This window comes from Poecilia formosa, unplaced genomic scaffold (genome assembly GCF_000485575.1).
Source record: "Poecilia formosa unplaced genomic scaffold, Poecilia_formosa-5.1.2 Scaffold256, whole genome shotgun sequence".
NCBI lineage: Eukaryota > Metazoa > Chordata > Actinopteri > Cyprinodontiformes > Poeciliidae > Poecilia > Poecilia formosa.
This window is the reverse complement of record NW_006800195.1, coordinates 210,290-226,975: the sequence shown is the minus strand read 5'-3', so window position 1 is coordinate 226,975 and position 16,686 is coordinate 210,290. Positions and strand designations below refer to the sequence as shown.

The following is a 16,686-nucleotide window of genomic DNA, read 5'->3' as shown; positions in this document are numbered from 1 at the left end:
AGCTCACCTCGGGGCTATTGAAGAGCACAAAAAATAAAAACACGTTTACGCTTTTTTTTTTTTTCTTTCTTTCTGTTTTTAATTTTTTAAGCATCTCGGTGCTAATTTTAGCAGGAGGGGATTTGATTGGAAAGAATTCAGGAGGCGCTGACCCACAGGAGGAGGCAAAAATAAAAACACCGCAGAGATTCAGATGGCGCGTGAGGGGGAAACATGTCGTCGTAGCAACGGAGTTGAAGCTGTTTACTGATAATTATGGAGGTGAAGCTATATTTAATCCAAGGTTAGGGTCAAGTTAAAGTTACTCCCAACTGGCAGTGGCATGAAGGTGATTTGATCCTCCTAACTGTTTATATCCCAGGCAAGTTGATTAAAGAGCGCCATCTGGAGGACAGATTGGAAACCTATTAACTGATTAACAGATGTGAAAGAAAAGCTCATGATTGGCGTAAATTTATTAAGTGTTTGTACATGATGCATTTGAATTGTTTCTTCCTCAGAGTGAAATGAACAGCAATGATTTGAAAATATAAATTGGGTACATGGTGTTTAATTTATGGTGGATTGTTTCTAATCTACACACAGTTCTATAAAGTTATACCCAAGATTTTTAATATTTCTCATAGCTGAAAAGTACATTTTACCAACATGCTTCTTCTGACTGGATGCAATCTCGCTAATGGAAACAACTTACCTTTACAGGCAAACCGCTAACCCGCTGCAATCAGTGAATAAATCGTTATCTGTCTCATAATAAACTGTCACAACATAGTGAGTTTTAACAAATATGCAAAAAAGACATTTTTTTTTTCAAATAAACATTTATCCATTGTGGTGGCGCAGGGGTTAAGCACAACACACATATGGAGGCCTTAGTTCTCAATGCAGCTGTCGCAGGTTCAATTCCCGGCTTGGTGACCTTTCCTGCATGTCTTCCCACTTTCCTGTCAATTAACTATCAAATAAAGGCCACTAGAGCCAAAACAAAGTTTATCCATCATCAGCGGTCATCATAACTAGCCTCAGCATTCATCACAGGATTGTGGTGAACCAGCTGTAGAATATCAGAGAGCAAGTGAGAGGCTGTGAGCAGCTCATACACAAGGTGATTGACAGCACAAAGTCCTGGCTCTGATTGTTTGTTTCTGACCATCACACTATATCGTGTACTGTCACGATATAGTGATAGTTTTGACAAATATGTTAAATAAAAAAATATTTATAAAAGTTACTTTCTTCAGTTTTAACATTCAGGTTGAGGCTTGGAGAAGATCATCCATGCAGTCTGCTTCATCCGTCCCATAACCAGTTTGGGATTGTTCTTCAAGCGGACAAGGAAACAAGGAAACTGAATGTCAAACACAGCAGTGGCAGCATCATGCTGAGGGCTCTGTTTTACTATTCTGGCTTTACAAAGCAGACAATGTTTTGTGACAAATATATGCGTGTTGCAGAGTAAAAGCACTTTTATAGTTACTGGAAATAACAATAAAAACTTTTAAAGGCTCAGACTCCAAAGAAATTGTTCTGAATAAAATGTAATGAATTTACTGTGGAGAAAACAAATACTACTACTATTTAGAGAGAAATTCATAAATCTACATAATAAACTGCGCTTTTTAATTTACCTTATTTAAGCTTTATTGTAGCACTTATAGGTAATTACATCACATTTGCTAAAAAGAAAAACATAAAAAATTGTCTTTGGGCTTTCAGAGAAATGATAGGATGACAAAATTATTTGTTACATAACAGAAAAAAAGATTTGTTTGGTTTTTTTTTTTTACAGGGGACAAAATCCCTGACAGATATCATTGGATGATCAAAATGTGTTCAGTCTTTGTTAACTATATGCCAAAAGTAAATATCTGAAGAAAATGTGGAACATGATGGAGGTTTAAGGCTGTAAAGACAGCTGAGTAGCACCTTTGATTCTTCTGGCTTCTCTAACTGGACTTGTGCTCGTATATAATCACAGTAGGAGGCGCCGGCTGTGCAGAATACACCTGTCTGAAATGTGTGTGTTCCTGGCTCTCGTATGAATAAATAACACCAGAAATTGATTTGTTGGTGATTCCAAAGCAGTCCTGAGTCCACTGTTTAATCCTACGGCTGGACGGGGGGCTGGAGACCCTTTGAGAGTCTGCATGTTTAGACGTGAACCGGCAGCGTGTCTGTCTTTCGGCGAGCCTCTCTCTCTGCTCTCAGTTCTTCTTTTTGACCCCAGACGTGCGGTTGTTGAAGAGGTTAAGGCCCGACCGGCCGTTCCCGCCGGCGTCTCCACCGACCGCGACCCCAGGTTGCTGCAGCACTTTGTCCAGGGTGGTTTTCTTAATGGCTGCCGGAGAGATGCGCTCTTGGTCCGCAAGGAACTGCAGCTCCCTGCAAGGAGAAGTAAAAACAAACACACCCAATCAGGAGTTGTTCAGTAGAATTTAACTGTGTCAAAAAGATAGCTCACTTTCAAATATTTCACAAATGAAAAAAGAACAGAGAGAATTGTGAGAGGCTTTTGTATTCAGCCCACTTCACTCTTAAACCAACTATTGCCTTCAGTAGTCAGTTAATTAGTAAACAGCAGGGCTGAAACAATTAATTGGATTAATTAAGATTAACCAATTATTGAAATAATCGTCAGCTGCTTTAGTAATTGACTATGAACTGGAGTATGCAGACTGTAAAACATGCCATTTGCTGAAAGAACAAAACACTCGGAACAGTAATTGAGCCAAAACTGTTCAAACAATAAATACATATATGTTTCATATATGATGAGGGAAAAATGATGACTCAAGTGGCATAATTTTTAACTTCATCTGGTTCAAACTCTGTAAAAAGAAAATCTCCAATTAAGCACATTTTGTTATGAAGTTATCAATATGTTAAAAAAAAACATATTAGTGTTCAGTCAAGCAGCAAGCTTTTCACATGTTGATGTTGGCAGACGCATCCTTAGCTAGAAATGAGCAAGTATTTAATAAAATAATTCTACTTTGTTGCATACGAGGCAAGAAAATGTTTATTTAAAAAGAAAACTGAATTATTAGTTCAATTGCATCTTTTAATGCTTTTTTAATATTGTATCAAAAAGGCTGACGTGGTTAAATGAAAAATCTGAGTTCAATTTAATCTGGAGAGCAAATTAGGCAAAAACTTTGGTCTCCCAGTGCAAAGCTGGAAGAAACGACACAAAAGATCAACTGCAACGAAACGTGATTCTACAAAATTAAAGTCTGCGACACAAAGTTGTATGAAAAGGTTCATTTGTGTATGAATACTTTAGCAAGACGCTCTAAATTTGGATAAAAAAATAAAATAATATCATGTTTGTGCATCTCAAAAATTGATGTGAAATATGGATTTTGTGATGCGACAGCCTCACCTGGTCCTGATGCATGAAGCCTCCACCGCGTTGATCAGGAGGCTTCTGAAGCCGCCGCTCTCCAAGAAGTGCAGGGCGTGGATGGTGGCGCCCCCTGGTGAGCAGACGTTGTCCTTCAGCTGGCCGGGGTGCTGCTCAGAGTCCAGCAGCATCTTGGCTGCTCCCTGAGGAACATCAGGACCAACACAGCTGTAACAATTCAAGCTCCAACCAAAACAGCTGAAATCATTCTGACATTTCACAACGGCGGAAAATAAGTCAAATGCAACAAAAAAAAAGAAAAAAAAAAAGAAAGGTATCCTTTTATTTTAGGTCAGAATCTACTATACCTCTTAGTTTCTCTGCAGTATCATTAATACTGAAAAGAAACGTCCTTCTGTCAGTCATTTTAAATGGTGCAAAACATTAATGATCCTTTTTTTTTTTTTGCCTTCTAACATGCGTCAAAACACCTGATGCACAAACATCAGAGAACTCACCAAGAGAGCCTGAGCTCCAAGTCTGACGGCGAGCCTTCTGGGCAGACCCATCTTCACTCCTCCGTCTGCAAGAGCGTCCAGGGCTGTGAAGGCCTGGTTAAAAAAACAACAACAAAAAAACAAAAAAAAAAAAGAGAAGGACTAGTTCAAGCTGCATCACAAATATCTGGGATTCATCTGTACAGTTGCTTTATTCATTATGCTGCCCTCTAAAAATTATTGTTTGACAGGAAAAAGTCAAGCTTTTAGCTTCCAGTGGTATTTAAAACTGCACATAGAAAACTGAAAATGAAGTTCATCAATTTATACTTAAAGCCTAGATGTAGAATTTAGACTAGAATTTAGAATTTTGGGGTTTTTAGCTTCACGTGGTTCAAATTCTGCTGAAAAACAGAGCCTCACTCACGTAGGCGGGTCCACTGCCACTCAGTCCAGTCACGGCGTCAATCAGGTCCTCCTCCACCTCTGTGCAGAACCCAACACTGGCCATCAGCTGCTCCAGCAGCTTCCCGTCCTCCACCTTGAGCAAAGCCGCACATGGGTAACGTCAACGTTCGGCTCTACTTTTCAGATTATATTCATCGTGTTTTCCAAACAGGAACAGTTTCTCTCTGCTGGAGCAGCGCACCGATCCTGCCACTGACCTCTGCGTGTGTTCCCGTGGCGTACACGGTGGCGCCCTCTCGCACCACGACAGGAGTGTTGGTCATACACCTCATGACTCTGGGAGTCGAACGGTGCTGCAGCAGCTTCTGCATCAAGCAGAGAAGAGAGAGAGAGAAAAAAAAACACATCAGGTGTGTAAAAGAGAGTCACAACAGAGCTTTAACCGGATCTCTGAGAGGAAGGATGTAGAAAAGGATCCTGGAGAGTTGGGGGAAACGTTCCAACATCCTGCATGTTTAAGAGCTTTACTTTCTCTATGGAGCTGATGGTAACGCCCGCAGCACAGGAGACGATGAGATGGCGGTCTTCGATGTCCGGTCCGATCTCGTCCAGGACGAAGGGGATGATGTGGGGCTTCACGGCCAGAAACAGAACGTCGCTCCTGTTGACCGTTTCTTTGTTGCTCGTGGTCAGATTCACCCCCATTTTCTAAAGGGAAAACCGTTAAACATGGGCCTTAAAATAAAAATTTGCAAGAAAGAAAGGCGCACTCTTTGTTTCACACATTTCAAAACACCACACAGCCAAGCCTCACCCTCAGCCCCGTCACCGTGGGCAGGTCTGTGTCTGGGGAGCTGGCTGTGATCCTGTGGGCTGCGATCACACCTGATGATGAAGGAAAGGATGAAGAGAAGATAAACAAACATTCAAATAAGTAGGGCTGCACAGGAAACTACTAAAGGCAATATCAGTTGATCTGAGATTACCTTATGATTCTGTTTAGCCATTAAACAGGATTCAGAAACTTTTCAAGGTAAGTTTTCAAACGTTTCCACGCTTTGGAGATAAAAATAATACAAATGAACTAAATAAAAAAAGTAATAACTTCGCTATTTTATAATATGATTTATTTATGTTCTTAGTAATATCTTGACAGTATTCTACATTGCACAGAAAAAAATATAACTAAAATAACACCCTATGCACCTGACTGGTTCGAGAAAGCTACAAAAAAAAAAAAAAAAAAAACTCTGAAGAATGTCCTCCCTGCGTTTTCTAAAATTTAGCAAATAGAAATAATTTTGGTAATTCTAACTAACTTAAAACAACAAAAGTTGAGTCTGATTTAAAAGAAGATGGGGAGAAAGAAAATGTGTCTGTGTCTTTTTGTTGTCTTTAAATATCTGGCTTCAACTGCAAATAATGTTTCCCAAATTTAGGCTTTTAATCAAATGTTAGATTGCACTTTATTGCAAAACTACACAGTTTGAATATTAAGAACTTCAAAAGGTCTTTATTCACTGAAAACACCTCATTGAAATTCAAACATTCTCACGGATTACAAGCACCTGCTTGGAACCTTAATAAAACTAAAGCTATCATGATATCTTTAGTTTACTGCGATATCAACGTGGGCAGTATTGCAATCAGATGCCATTATTTCCAGTGCCAGACAATAACACTGTGCTTTCCAGTAAGCTGGTATTTTACGCTGCAAGAAAGAAAGATGTCCTGGTTGACAAAAGCTAACTTTAAAAAAATAGTTGAAAAACAGATAAATATTTGCAGAAATCTTTACCTGCAGCAGTGAAACCTTTCACAAGTGCATGAGCCAGCTGGCCTGCTCCAATGAATCCAACGCTCATTCTGGCAGATGATGTGGCTTTCACGACCTGTCCGGAAAAGCAGACAGATGCTGCAGATCAACATCTGCCTCCCTTTTTTAAAAACACACAGCGGCTTCTATACAGGTTTTCAAGTCAAGCTTGATTTAAAAAAGTAAAAATAAAGCTGATGGGGATCAAACATGAGGGGAAAATTCTTCAGATAGTCCATAAACACACATCAACATCGTTTAGAAGTAAATTATTTTACCTGAAAAGAAACATTACTGTTTTAGCAGTTAGGTTCATAACAACAAAAGCATGCTTTATTTCATTGTCAGTTCAGAAATACCTTCTAATGAGTCAAAATAAAAGATAAATCATTGTAAACTGTGCTACGGTTCAGTTATACCCTTAACTCCGTGTAATACCGTGGAGCTAGAACAGCTAGTTTCTTCCTTTTATGATGCTAGCACTCCCGAATGCACCAGGTAGCCTCTTGCTAGCCCGGGTTTCTGGAGATTAAACTACCAATCATTAAAAACCAACAGATGTCTTACTGTCGACGCTTCAGCTGAATAGACAGTTGTCGACGTGACCTTTATTTCCCGGGACACAAAAAAAATATCCACTTCTTGTGTCAACGTGGCTTCCCCCTTTTTTTACTCAACCCCCAAGTGTGCGGCGTACGCAAAAGAAAAGGGATTAGACCAATCATGAACAGACGTTCTGTGGATTCGACCAATAAAAACGGGGAATGTAAGATGTGGGCGGGACTTAATGTTCGCTACGCCCAGTTGCATCATTCCTCTGAGTTTTTGCGCTAAAGAGGATAATGGTCAAGTACAGTGATGTAAAAGTAGGTCATGTTGTGTAGAAAGTGCTGTTTGACTGCAAACCTATCTATCTATCTATCTATCTATCTATCTATCTATCTATCTATCTATCTATCTATCTATCTATCTATCTATCTATCTATCTATCTATCTATCTATCNCTATCTATCTATCTATCTATCTATCTATCTATCTATCTATCTATCTATCTATCTATCTATCTATCTATCTATCTATCTATCTATCTATCTATGCAAACATAATAGACTAATACCAACTAATGTACCACTTTGTTGACCAGTCAATCAAACTTTTTTATAGACCATTTCCATACAGAACGTGTCTTAAGCAGTAAGATAGCACAAGTCATCTCAATGCACCTTACAGAAAAAGCCATTTCATTTTAATTAATCACATAGATTCCAACTAATCCTAGTTTTTAAACAATGCATTAAGTTCACTTTGTCATTTAAATTAGCTTAAAAAGTTTTCTGTCTAAGGGAAGCCCGCTGATTTTATTGACTTCCAGCATTCACTACTGAGCATGTAGCGACACTAGTGAGGAGGAAAAACTCCCGTTTGACAGGAAAAAACCTCCAGCAGGACCTGGTATGAGCGACCATCTGTCACAACCAGCTGAGGGTTTGAGAAGACAGAGTGGAGACACACAAATAAAAACAGAGGAGCTGATGTAGGAGGACTCTCTAAGCTAAACCAAAGAGCAACTTTTGAGTCCCCATTTCCTCGAGAAAACAGCAACACAACAAACATCTGTCTAAAACAAAACTCATGAGCTGCAATGTACATGTTATAGAAATTGCATCAAATGCTAGAGAAGCTGTGAATTTTGTAATAGTGTTTTTTTGTTGTTGTTTTAGGTCTGCGTGTTAGCATGACTCCCTCATGTGAATTTGTGACTTCTGTCTGTATTGACCGCTCACAGCTGCTCCATGCAAACTTTTGTAAAACCTGAACCGTGAATCTGACCGTTTTTAATTTACATCCCAGCAGAGCATCCTCTTCCTCCCTGTGTAGACATTAAAGGGATCAACGCTCCTCTCCAACTACTTCCTTTAATGTCCCTCATGCCTCACAAGGCTAAATTTACTCTATACATTAGGAAGTTGGTATGTCTGCCTCCCTAAGGTGCCACATTTATTTCCTCACAGGAATGCAGACTTGGGGTGGTGGGCTGTATGTTCATGTCTATATTTAAAGCTGAATGCAGCTGATGGCCCGGGACCTTCAGCTGTTCAGATCCTCGTTAAGTCAGTCGAACGTGAGCAGAACTTTCTTGTTCTAAAACAAAAATACAAGTAAAGTCTAAATCAGCGATCTTGTTCACTCTGGATTTGGTTGAGTCTTTGTGCCATCTTCTGTCTGTCGGTTCACCTCTACTCATTTGACTCAGTTTAAAAGTTGATTTATTTTATAAATCAATATTCCTGGGCTCGAATCCCAACAGCGGCTGTTCGTTTGGAGTGTGCAGGTTTTTAATTTGCATTTCTGGAGTTTCCCCCCCTCAGTCCAAAGACAAGCATGCTCGTTTATTTAAGGATTTTTTTTTTTAACGGATGGATGGATCCATAAAAAAGACATAAACAAATGAAGTCCTCAGGCCTCTCGGCTCGGTGTTGAATGAGACCTTCTGCCTGTACAGATGTTCAAATGTTTTTAATTCAGTTTCCCACAGTAGGTTTTCCTCCTCCTGCAGTTATAGAGCCTATCCCAGCCTTTGTTGTACAATTTTCTGTCCTAATTATTTAAACAGAAATATTGCCAATATACTTTTGAGGAAAATAATTTCTGAAAAGTATAGGCAACAGAAACGTTTTTGTGGTTTACACAAATTAATGTAACCAAATAAAAACCAGTCAGGTGTCGCATATTTACAGGAAAAAAAGAATCATCTACACGCTTTATTTTCTGATTAACTGAAGGTGCAAAAGAACTTAAATTATGTCTCTATAAAGCTGCAGTATGTAGCTTTTATTAAAAAGAATATATTTTTACATATTTGTTTAAACTGTCACTATCCTATTACACACACATATATATTTTTTTTTAATTAAAGCTACATACAGCAGCTTTAAACTTAGTTCACACCAGCTGAAGCTCTCTGCAGTTTCTTTTTGTGGCTCTCCCTCTCAGTCTGACTGACGTACAAAGTTTACCACTGCCTGCGTCTGTCCCTTTTAACGATGACTCAGACTCTGTGTGAGCGCTGAGGCGTGTCATGACGTTGTTGTTGTTTGATGAAACCCTGAGAGATTCCTAAAAATGACCCGAGAGCTGGAATGTATTAAGCTGGCAGATCCAGGAGAAAAAGTCACGACAGATTGTTGCTAGCGGCAACTGAAGGCTCGAGTCGGTGTGTTCTGGTGCGTGTGCAACGAAAGCAAGCCAGCAGGCAGAGAGGATTGTGACAAGCAGAATCTAAAACAACATCCAGAAACTGCATGGTTGTTAAAGAATTAATTAGCAATTGATTGCAAGAAATAAGTATTTGATCGCCGTGGTCTAGTTGAAGGGAATTGTAATTTGTTTCAGAGAGAGAGAGCGAACTCCTATATGACTGAAAAGAAGAAATGGCAGTTATGGGGAAAAATGATTACATTTCTTTTTATACACTGCATTTAAATTTAAGCTTTCAAATGTATATAATCATTGTGCCACAGATACTGACTCCTCACAATTACTCAACACAACCCCAGAAAATTACTCCACCTGAGTGAAGTCAGCATCTCACCTTCTTCAACTTAATATTTGTGTCAAACGCTTGTGCTGCTTTGTGCAGCAACATTTTTTTATTTGTGCTGCAAATTTTTTTTATTTGTCCCGCTATCACTTTAAAGATATTTATAAACATTTCAGAGGTCATCAAAGGTCAACCAGCCAGTCCACATTTACACAATCTAAAGGAATACGGTGTCAATCAACTATGCTACGTTTGTGCTGTTATAATTGGTAAGATTAGAAATAAAGTGTCCAGAGGTCACCAGAGGTCACCAGAGATCAACCTCCGCCCAACACACGAACAAAATCAAAGAAACTTCATATAAAATAACTGTTTTATGTTGATTGGGATCAAATTTTGCTTGATTTTAGAAATGTGGCAGGAGGGAGGCCGACATTTGATGACTTCTGGAAATATCTAGTAATATCTTTAAAATGAAGCCGTAAAACTGAAACATTTTGCTGCACAAACGTAGCACAAAAACGTTTGACACTAATTTTGTTTCATTTGAAGAAGATGGGGCCCAACTTCACGCAGGCAATTATTCCTCAAATAACATGAAAATAAAACACATAAGGAGCTTAGTCTCATAGAACAGCTGAAAAGCTCAGAGGTATGAAATAAAAGTAGACATTGCTCATAGAATACTGCTTTTGCACATTCTCATCAAAACCCTCCGTAGCGAATGTGATCTTTCTGATCCTTCTTTTCCATTCATGCCTGCAACAGATCACACAGAAGTGTCACCGTTTACTGTGGCGTGTTCAGCTTCTTCTCCACAGTATCCTTACATGTGAAGTTGTCATGAATCCACTGAGAGAGACAGAGAGGAAGAGAAAGAGAGAGAGAGAGAGAGAATGAATCCACTGAGAGAGACAGAGAGGAAGAGAAAGAGAGAGAGAGAGAGAGAGGATTCAGATGATGCCGGCAACAATCCACACATTTGGTCAAGCCAAAGCCCAGAGCTTCAGGGAGGAAACCGCATCAGCAGTCTGTGACATCAGAGATTAATCGCAGACCAGCCGTCCCCCCCTGTCCCTCTGTGCGGAGATCCAGAGGGGACAGCCATGATGGACACCTGTCACAGCTCTTTCCCGTCTGCAGAGCGTCTCTGTTGCTTGAGACGGAGGCCATCAGGGAGGAAGACCACTATGCATGAAGCAGCTGCTAAAAACTGGGGGGTATCTGCTGTGACAGACACTGCGCTGACACCGACTGCGAAAGCTTCCGTCGCTTTGGTCTCTAATTGTTTGCAATTACACGTTAGTCACCGATTTTCACTCTGTAACTCAAAAATATTGGCAGAATGAGTAAAGCAGCAAATCTCTAAATCACACAGTGACGTCCTCAGGAGTCTTAGTCAGATTTGAACAAATGAAGTGGCCAGCTGGTGTCGGATTCACGGGCTGGACAGTTTTACAGGATGTTTGCTGCTCCACGTTCACTTTCTGAGGAATATAACTTATTGAACAGTTTTTTTATATATATCCAAAAACACTGATCATACATTAGATCAGGGTTTTACCGGTCTTTATAAAAATAAATAACTGTCACATTGATTTAAAAAAAAAACCCCAATATGATACACCAGGGATGTTTCAGAAAAGTTTTCATTTAGAGAATTTGTGTAATCCGTCCCAGTTTGACCAGTTTGATACACGCCAACGAGGAATCCACAAATCAGATGCCATCTTCTGTGATGTCACCCTCCACTCGGGTACAGTCCTATTTTCTTAGGCTTAACTGCAACATAATTCTTTTTTTTTGTTTTAATTATATAAAATATGGCTGCAAATACACGTCCACATTGTTTCTTTATCCTTAATCTAACATCTGCAAAGTTTATATCTTTATAATTTATGTCTGTGAGTCAAGTTTTCACAATCTTTGCCAATAAAGTTGATTCTGATTCTTCAGCTATTTTTTTGTTTGGCTTTTAATGTATTTATTCAAGCAATTTCTTTAAATGATATTTCTCTGCTATTTTGTACTTTTTTTTAAAGAACTGTCTCTGCTCATCAGCTTACAAACTCTGCGTGTCTCTAGTTTATCTTCAGAGATCGTTCGAACAGCCAGAGTACATGACAGATTTGACCTGGCAGCGCCGTGTTTGGAGTGTAAACACACACAGGTTGCTCGGAAAACATCGACCTTGTTGTCAGTGTGATAATCACTGGTGTGTTTCCAAACGTGGTGGTTCAAACCGAAGGTGATCTGGAGAAAATGTCCTCGGCTTTCTTTCTAAAAAACGGCGGTCCATTTTCTTTGTATGAACGAAAACATTCCCAGAGCAGCTTTGACATCAGGAGCTTCCTATAAATGCAGTGTCACTGCTTCAGAATGACTGCAGACGGCTGGCGTTTATTTTCGGCAGCCTGTGAATTGCTGGGTGTGGGGTTTGCAGATGGCAGGCATAGTACAGATGCCATTACCAGATGTACGATTTATGCTACACACTTTATGCGCCGTTTTCACCGACAATCAAACTGCAGGACAGTGTGTGTGTGTGTTAATCCACAGACAAAAAGTGTCGTACTTGGACAGTTTACTTCTGTATGTGCAGGTCTGAGAAAGCTTGGGTCAGGAATGGGTCAAGGGATCATTTAAAGAGGTAGGATGTCATTTCTGTGGGGCGCGTCGGAGAGGAGAAACTCCTCAGCAGTTCTTTGGATTGGTGTGCGTGTGTGCGTACGTGTGTGTGTGTGTGTGTGTGTGTGTGTTTCAGGAGCAGTGGCCTCCAGGCATGTCAGGATTAGCCATTTTATTTCAAATATCTCAGATGGTTGTGATCATTACCAAACCGCGGTTTGTCTCGAGTCGTGTAAAAACTTTCTTTCCCAAATTTTCAGATGTTAATTCTTAGTTCAGTACTTCATCGTCTTATGAGGAAAATGTATTTCTTTAAGAAACCACTGAAAGGCTTGGGATCATTTCACCCTTTTTGCCATTAATTCCCACATGTTGCTATTTAGGGCATTTCTTCTTCTATTTATTTTACCCATAAACAAACCTTTTCATTCCCATAGTTTATGCTTAATTATTGTGTATCAGTTTATTTATCATGGTTGTATTTGATGTCCTACAAATACAAACAGCAATGGGTGTGAATACTTATGTACATGTGATTTTTATTCCCACACAAACCTTTTCACTTTGATATTATGTGGTATTAAAAAAAAGCATTTTAAAAAGGATGTTGCATAAAATACCATCCTTTCCAGATGAACTGTAAATAAATAAAGTTCTAAAATGTCATGCATAATGTTATGTAAAGCTATTTTTGGGTGTTTTTATGTTGTATCTTTCCTGGTTTTGGCAAAGTAATAAGAAATTATTTTAAAAAAGTGACTCATAAAGATAATGAAAAGTTGAATTTATTTAGTAATGTAAATGTTTTACAGTTTTCTACAAGGCCGGGTCTACAAGGCTGTGGGCTGGAGTCAGTTTTGGTGCCCAATCCACTGCATCTACTAATGCAGATTACAATAGATTAATATGTAGTCACATACAATAATTGATGCATTTAGGTTTAAAATGGAGGGAACAACATGGAGCAGTGATCCATGTTGTTGCCCCCAGAAATATTACTTTATAAATTTCCAACACTTGAGTATCATGTATATTTATAAAAAAAAAATCCCCACAATATGAGCCTATAAATTGTATATAAAGTAGAAACAAAATATGTATTCATAAAAAAAACAAACAAAAAAAAAAACAGTATCTGGGGCCCCCGAAACTCTTTGGGATCCGAGCTGCTGCCCTGGCCCAGGTTTTACAGATGATCCGGCTCTGCAGCTACTGGCACCAAACACAAGACATGTCCTGGCTTCCTGAAATGTTCGTGTGAAACTGGATTCATGTCTGTCAAGGTGTCATTGTTTCTAGGTGGGTTGTTCTGAGTGGTTCTACACCCGCGAGTTGGTGGGAACGCGCGACGAGACAAATCGGATCCTCTGTGAGTACAGCAGGTCTGTCAGATAAAGCCCAAAGTTCACGCAGGAGAACACGGCCACCACCACTTTGCTGTCCCACGGACACTTCCCCTGCGGACACGACGAGGGTCGCCATGGAGACCCATACTTGGAGTCGAAGCAGAAAACCGGCCACACCACCGAGGCGCTCAGGTAGAGCAAAACCTCCAGGAAGGTGCACACCACCACGAAGCGGTCGAAGGGCATGCACCTGACAGTTTTGGTGCGTTTACAGACGGTCATCATGACCACCAGGGCGGTGAGAGCAAAGCAGGAAGCGTAGACGACCACGCAGTAGATTGTGGCGGCGTAACGCGAGAACTGGCTCCCGTTGGCCAGCGCGCCAAAGATGACGCAGGCGACGAAGGCCTGCACGACTTTCAGAAGGCCGGGGACGGTAGCCATGTAGCCCACCACGATGTGGCCCGGTCTAGCCCGGCACAGGGCCACTTCGGCTCCGTAGGCCAGAGTTCCCAGGATGGAGCAGACGGTGACGGCGATGCGGAAGTCTCGGACTTCGCAGCCTTCGTACGGACACTCGGACCTGACGAAGAACAGCGGGTAAACCACGGAGGCCGTCACGTACCTGCAGAAAGGAGACAGGAAGACGGGTTCATCTGTCTGGGTTCTCAGGTCAAAGCACAGTCAGGTCCAGCAAATCAAGGCAAGAGTAAAATCTTAAAAACTGATTGAGAAATTGAGCGGTCGGTCGGTCAAAGGGAAATGAGGGGAACCCCGACATCCCTCCCCCTATGGACACTCTCCAACCAGAGACCAGCCAGAGAGGTTCTAAATACTTGCTTGTTTATTTTGATTATTGTATTTGAGAAAACACAACATTTACTGATTGTTTTCTAATTGGTATCATGAAATAATATTTATGACGTAAAGTACTTTGAACAGCCTTGTTGCTGGAATGTGCTATAGAAATGAACTTGAGTTGAATGATTAATTCGTGAGTGGACCCTCCAGTGTTTCCTGTCACCCACATGAGCGTGGCGCAGGCGGCCCAGGTGACCGTCAGGTTGTCCCAGGACACCCGGAGGCAGCTGTAGAGACGGGTGGCGTCCAGGAAGAAGATGGCCGCCGACACGGCGAAGCAGCAGCACCAGGCCGCCATGCAGAAGATGCCCTGCGAGCCGCTGTACCCGGCGCTGTGGGTCACCATCGCGATCACAGCACAGCCCATGGCTAACTGGCAGATCCGGGCGCCACCCAGGGTGGAGCAGAGAGCCCCCTTGTTGAGGTACGGACCCCCCTGGGAGTCCATGGCCGACAGGAAAACGACTTGGCGTCCAGAAGCAGCTCCACGTTTCTGGTTCAACACGGGTTTGTTGAGGATTTTCTTTCTTCAGGACATCTGTGAAGCAAAGGAACAGAGTGACATTTCCTCATTTTAAGACTTGTAGGGGTTTTCTTACTTTTCTATCTTAACTGGTTATTTTTTCCCCCTCATTTTCTATCCACTGTGCAACTCCTAGACTTTGCTTTAGTGAAACATGACACTCAACCAGATATGAAAATAACGATTTAGCTTCAACAAAATGGCTCCCAGTCCGTTTTTAGCTGGAAACTTGGCACGCAGTCGGTGATCGACTGAAGAATGATGGATATATCAGGTCTTTGCTGGAGTCTCTCCCATTTCCGAGTGACTTTCAGGAACATCTGCTGCACACGGTTTTTCAAACCTGCATCCTTTCTCGCATTATCAAAACTGAAGGCCATGCCAGGTTTGTTGCTGCTTTGTCAAACTTTCATCTGTGGTGCTTTTTTATCGATCCAGTGAAGGAAATGGGAACAAATTGCCTAAAGATCCGATATAAAAATAACTTCTGTCTTGACTCAACCCTTGAGCTTGGGGCCATTTTATTTTTCAATGATTCAAATGTCAGGTTGTTTAACAAATTATTGTTTAAAAAAAATACTTTTCTTCTTGGGAGCAAAACACAATGGGTCTAAAATCTAAATTAATGTAGAAAATCAACCAAACCCCAGATTTGTAGATCACAACAAAACATTTCAAATTGAATTTGTAATTTTACGTAAATCCTGTAAAATTCAGCTGAAAACAAATTGTCAATAGATGGAATAAAACAGAAAAAGCTTCAATAAGAGCAATGCATAAATCTGCACAACCTGAAACTAATACTTTGGTGAAAGACGCTGGTTTAAATTTAGCATTCAGTCTACTTTGGTGAGAGTCTGTCAGGATCCTTGGAGTTAATGGTTGGAAACTTCTGCAGCTCCTCGGTTTCCTTTTTGCATTAGTTTCTGTTTTCATTCATTTTGAAGACTTTTTTCTGTCTATCCCAATTTTTTCCTCTGTCATGGTACGTTATGATGGGAATTTTAATGTATCTTCCTCCCAGACTGAGGCATTTGTACAATGGCATTTAGATGCTCTATAATTTCTCTGCATCCTGAAGCTTTAGCTAAAGAAAATTAGTAAAAAGTAAGATAAGGTAATTTTATTTATAGAGCAACAGTTTCAGCAGTAAAGCAGTTCAAAGTGCTTTACATGAATTAGAAGGAAATACAGCAAACCAAAGGAAAGGACGAAAGAAGAGAAAACGAAAACAAAAGTATAACCCCATGTTTAAGGATGAGAAGTTGTGATTTGTAAACTAGTAACGGGTTTCTCTGGATTCCTGTTCTGATAATGTTTCTCTAGATAAACTAATAAGAGTTTCTCTGGATTCTAAGTTTGTTCTAGTTCCTGCTCTGGACTGAGTGAAAACCTTTGGATCTTTTTGCTCTAACTGTTGGTTTGATTCCTGTTCTGGGTTGAGTGAATTATATAAACTAAATGTTCCTGTTCTGGTTCACGAAGCAGAATAAGAAGTTAGGAAAATCCTGCTTGGACAGGTGGACTTCACGTCACCGGTACTGATCGATGTAAACGCGAACGCTTCAGCCATGAAAACAAAATGCTTGTGACCGGATCAAAACCCGACGCCTCAAAAGGTTGGGATATGTGTCGCGATAAGAGGAGGAAAGTGTTTCGAACGACTTCATTCTGGTCTCAGCTGTTTCAGCCACGCCGAGATTTATTTTTGTGTTGACGAATC

General features: G+C 40.5%; 2 protein-coding genes and 1 long non-coding RNA gene across 3 annotated transcripts in view; 1 reads left to right on the top strand and 2 right to left on the bottom strand.

Annotated features, from left to right (window-relative positions):
• Nucleotides 1-1,618: 1,618 nt before the first annotated feature.
• Nucleotides 1,619-6,767, bottom strand: pycr1b (pyrroline-5-carboxylate reductase 1b). The gene is made up of 9 exons (XM_007570173.2): nt 6,632-6,767; nt 6,047-6,140; nt 5,063-5,133; nt 4,777-4,956; nt 4,506-4,613; nt 4,268-4,381; nt 3,862-3,954; nt 3,383-3,546; nt 1,619-2,382 (listed from the first exon to the last, which is right to left on the bottom strand). Exons 2-9 carry the CDS (start codon nt 6,111-6,113, stop codon nt 2,205-2,207), a joined length of 975 nt encoding a protein of 324 aa, XP_007570235.1. The 5' UTR covers nt 6,114-6,140; nt 6,632-6,767; the 3' UTR covers nt 1,619-2,204.
• Nucleotides 6,768-11,191: 4,424 nt separating this feature from the next.
• LOC107838441 (uncharacterized) overlaps nt 11,192-16,686 on the top strand; it is a 16,384-nt gene continuing 10,889 nt past the window's right edge. The window contains exons 1-2 of the long non-coding RNA XR_001664504.1: nt 11,192-12,354; nt 16,076-16,080. This is a non-coding gene — a long non-coding RNA (uncharacterized LOC107838441). The remainder of the gene's footprint in view (nt 12,355-16,075; nt 16,081-16,686) is intronic.
• Nucleotides 13,003-15,675, bottom strand: LOC103150508 (myeloid-associated differentiation marker-like protein 2). The gene is made up of 2 exons (XM_007570171.2): nt 14,608-15,675; nt 13,003-14,204 (listed from the first exon to the last, which is right to left on the bottom strand). Exons 1-2 carry the CDS (start codon nt 14,886-14,888, stop codon nt 13,553-13,555), a joined length of 933 nt encoding a protein of 310 aa, XP_007570233.1. The 5' UTR covers nt 14,889-15,675; the 3' UTR covers nt 13,003-13,552.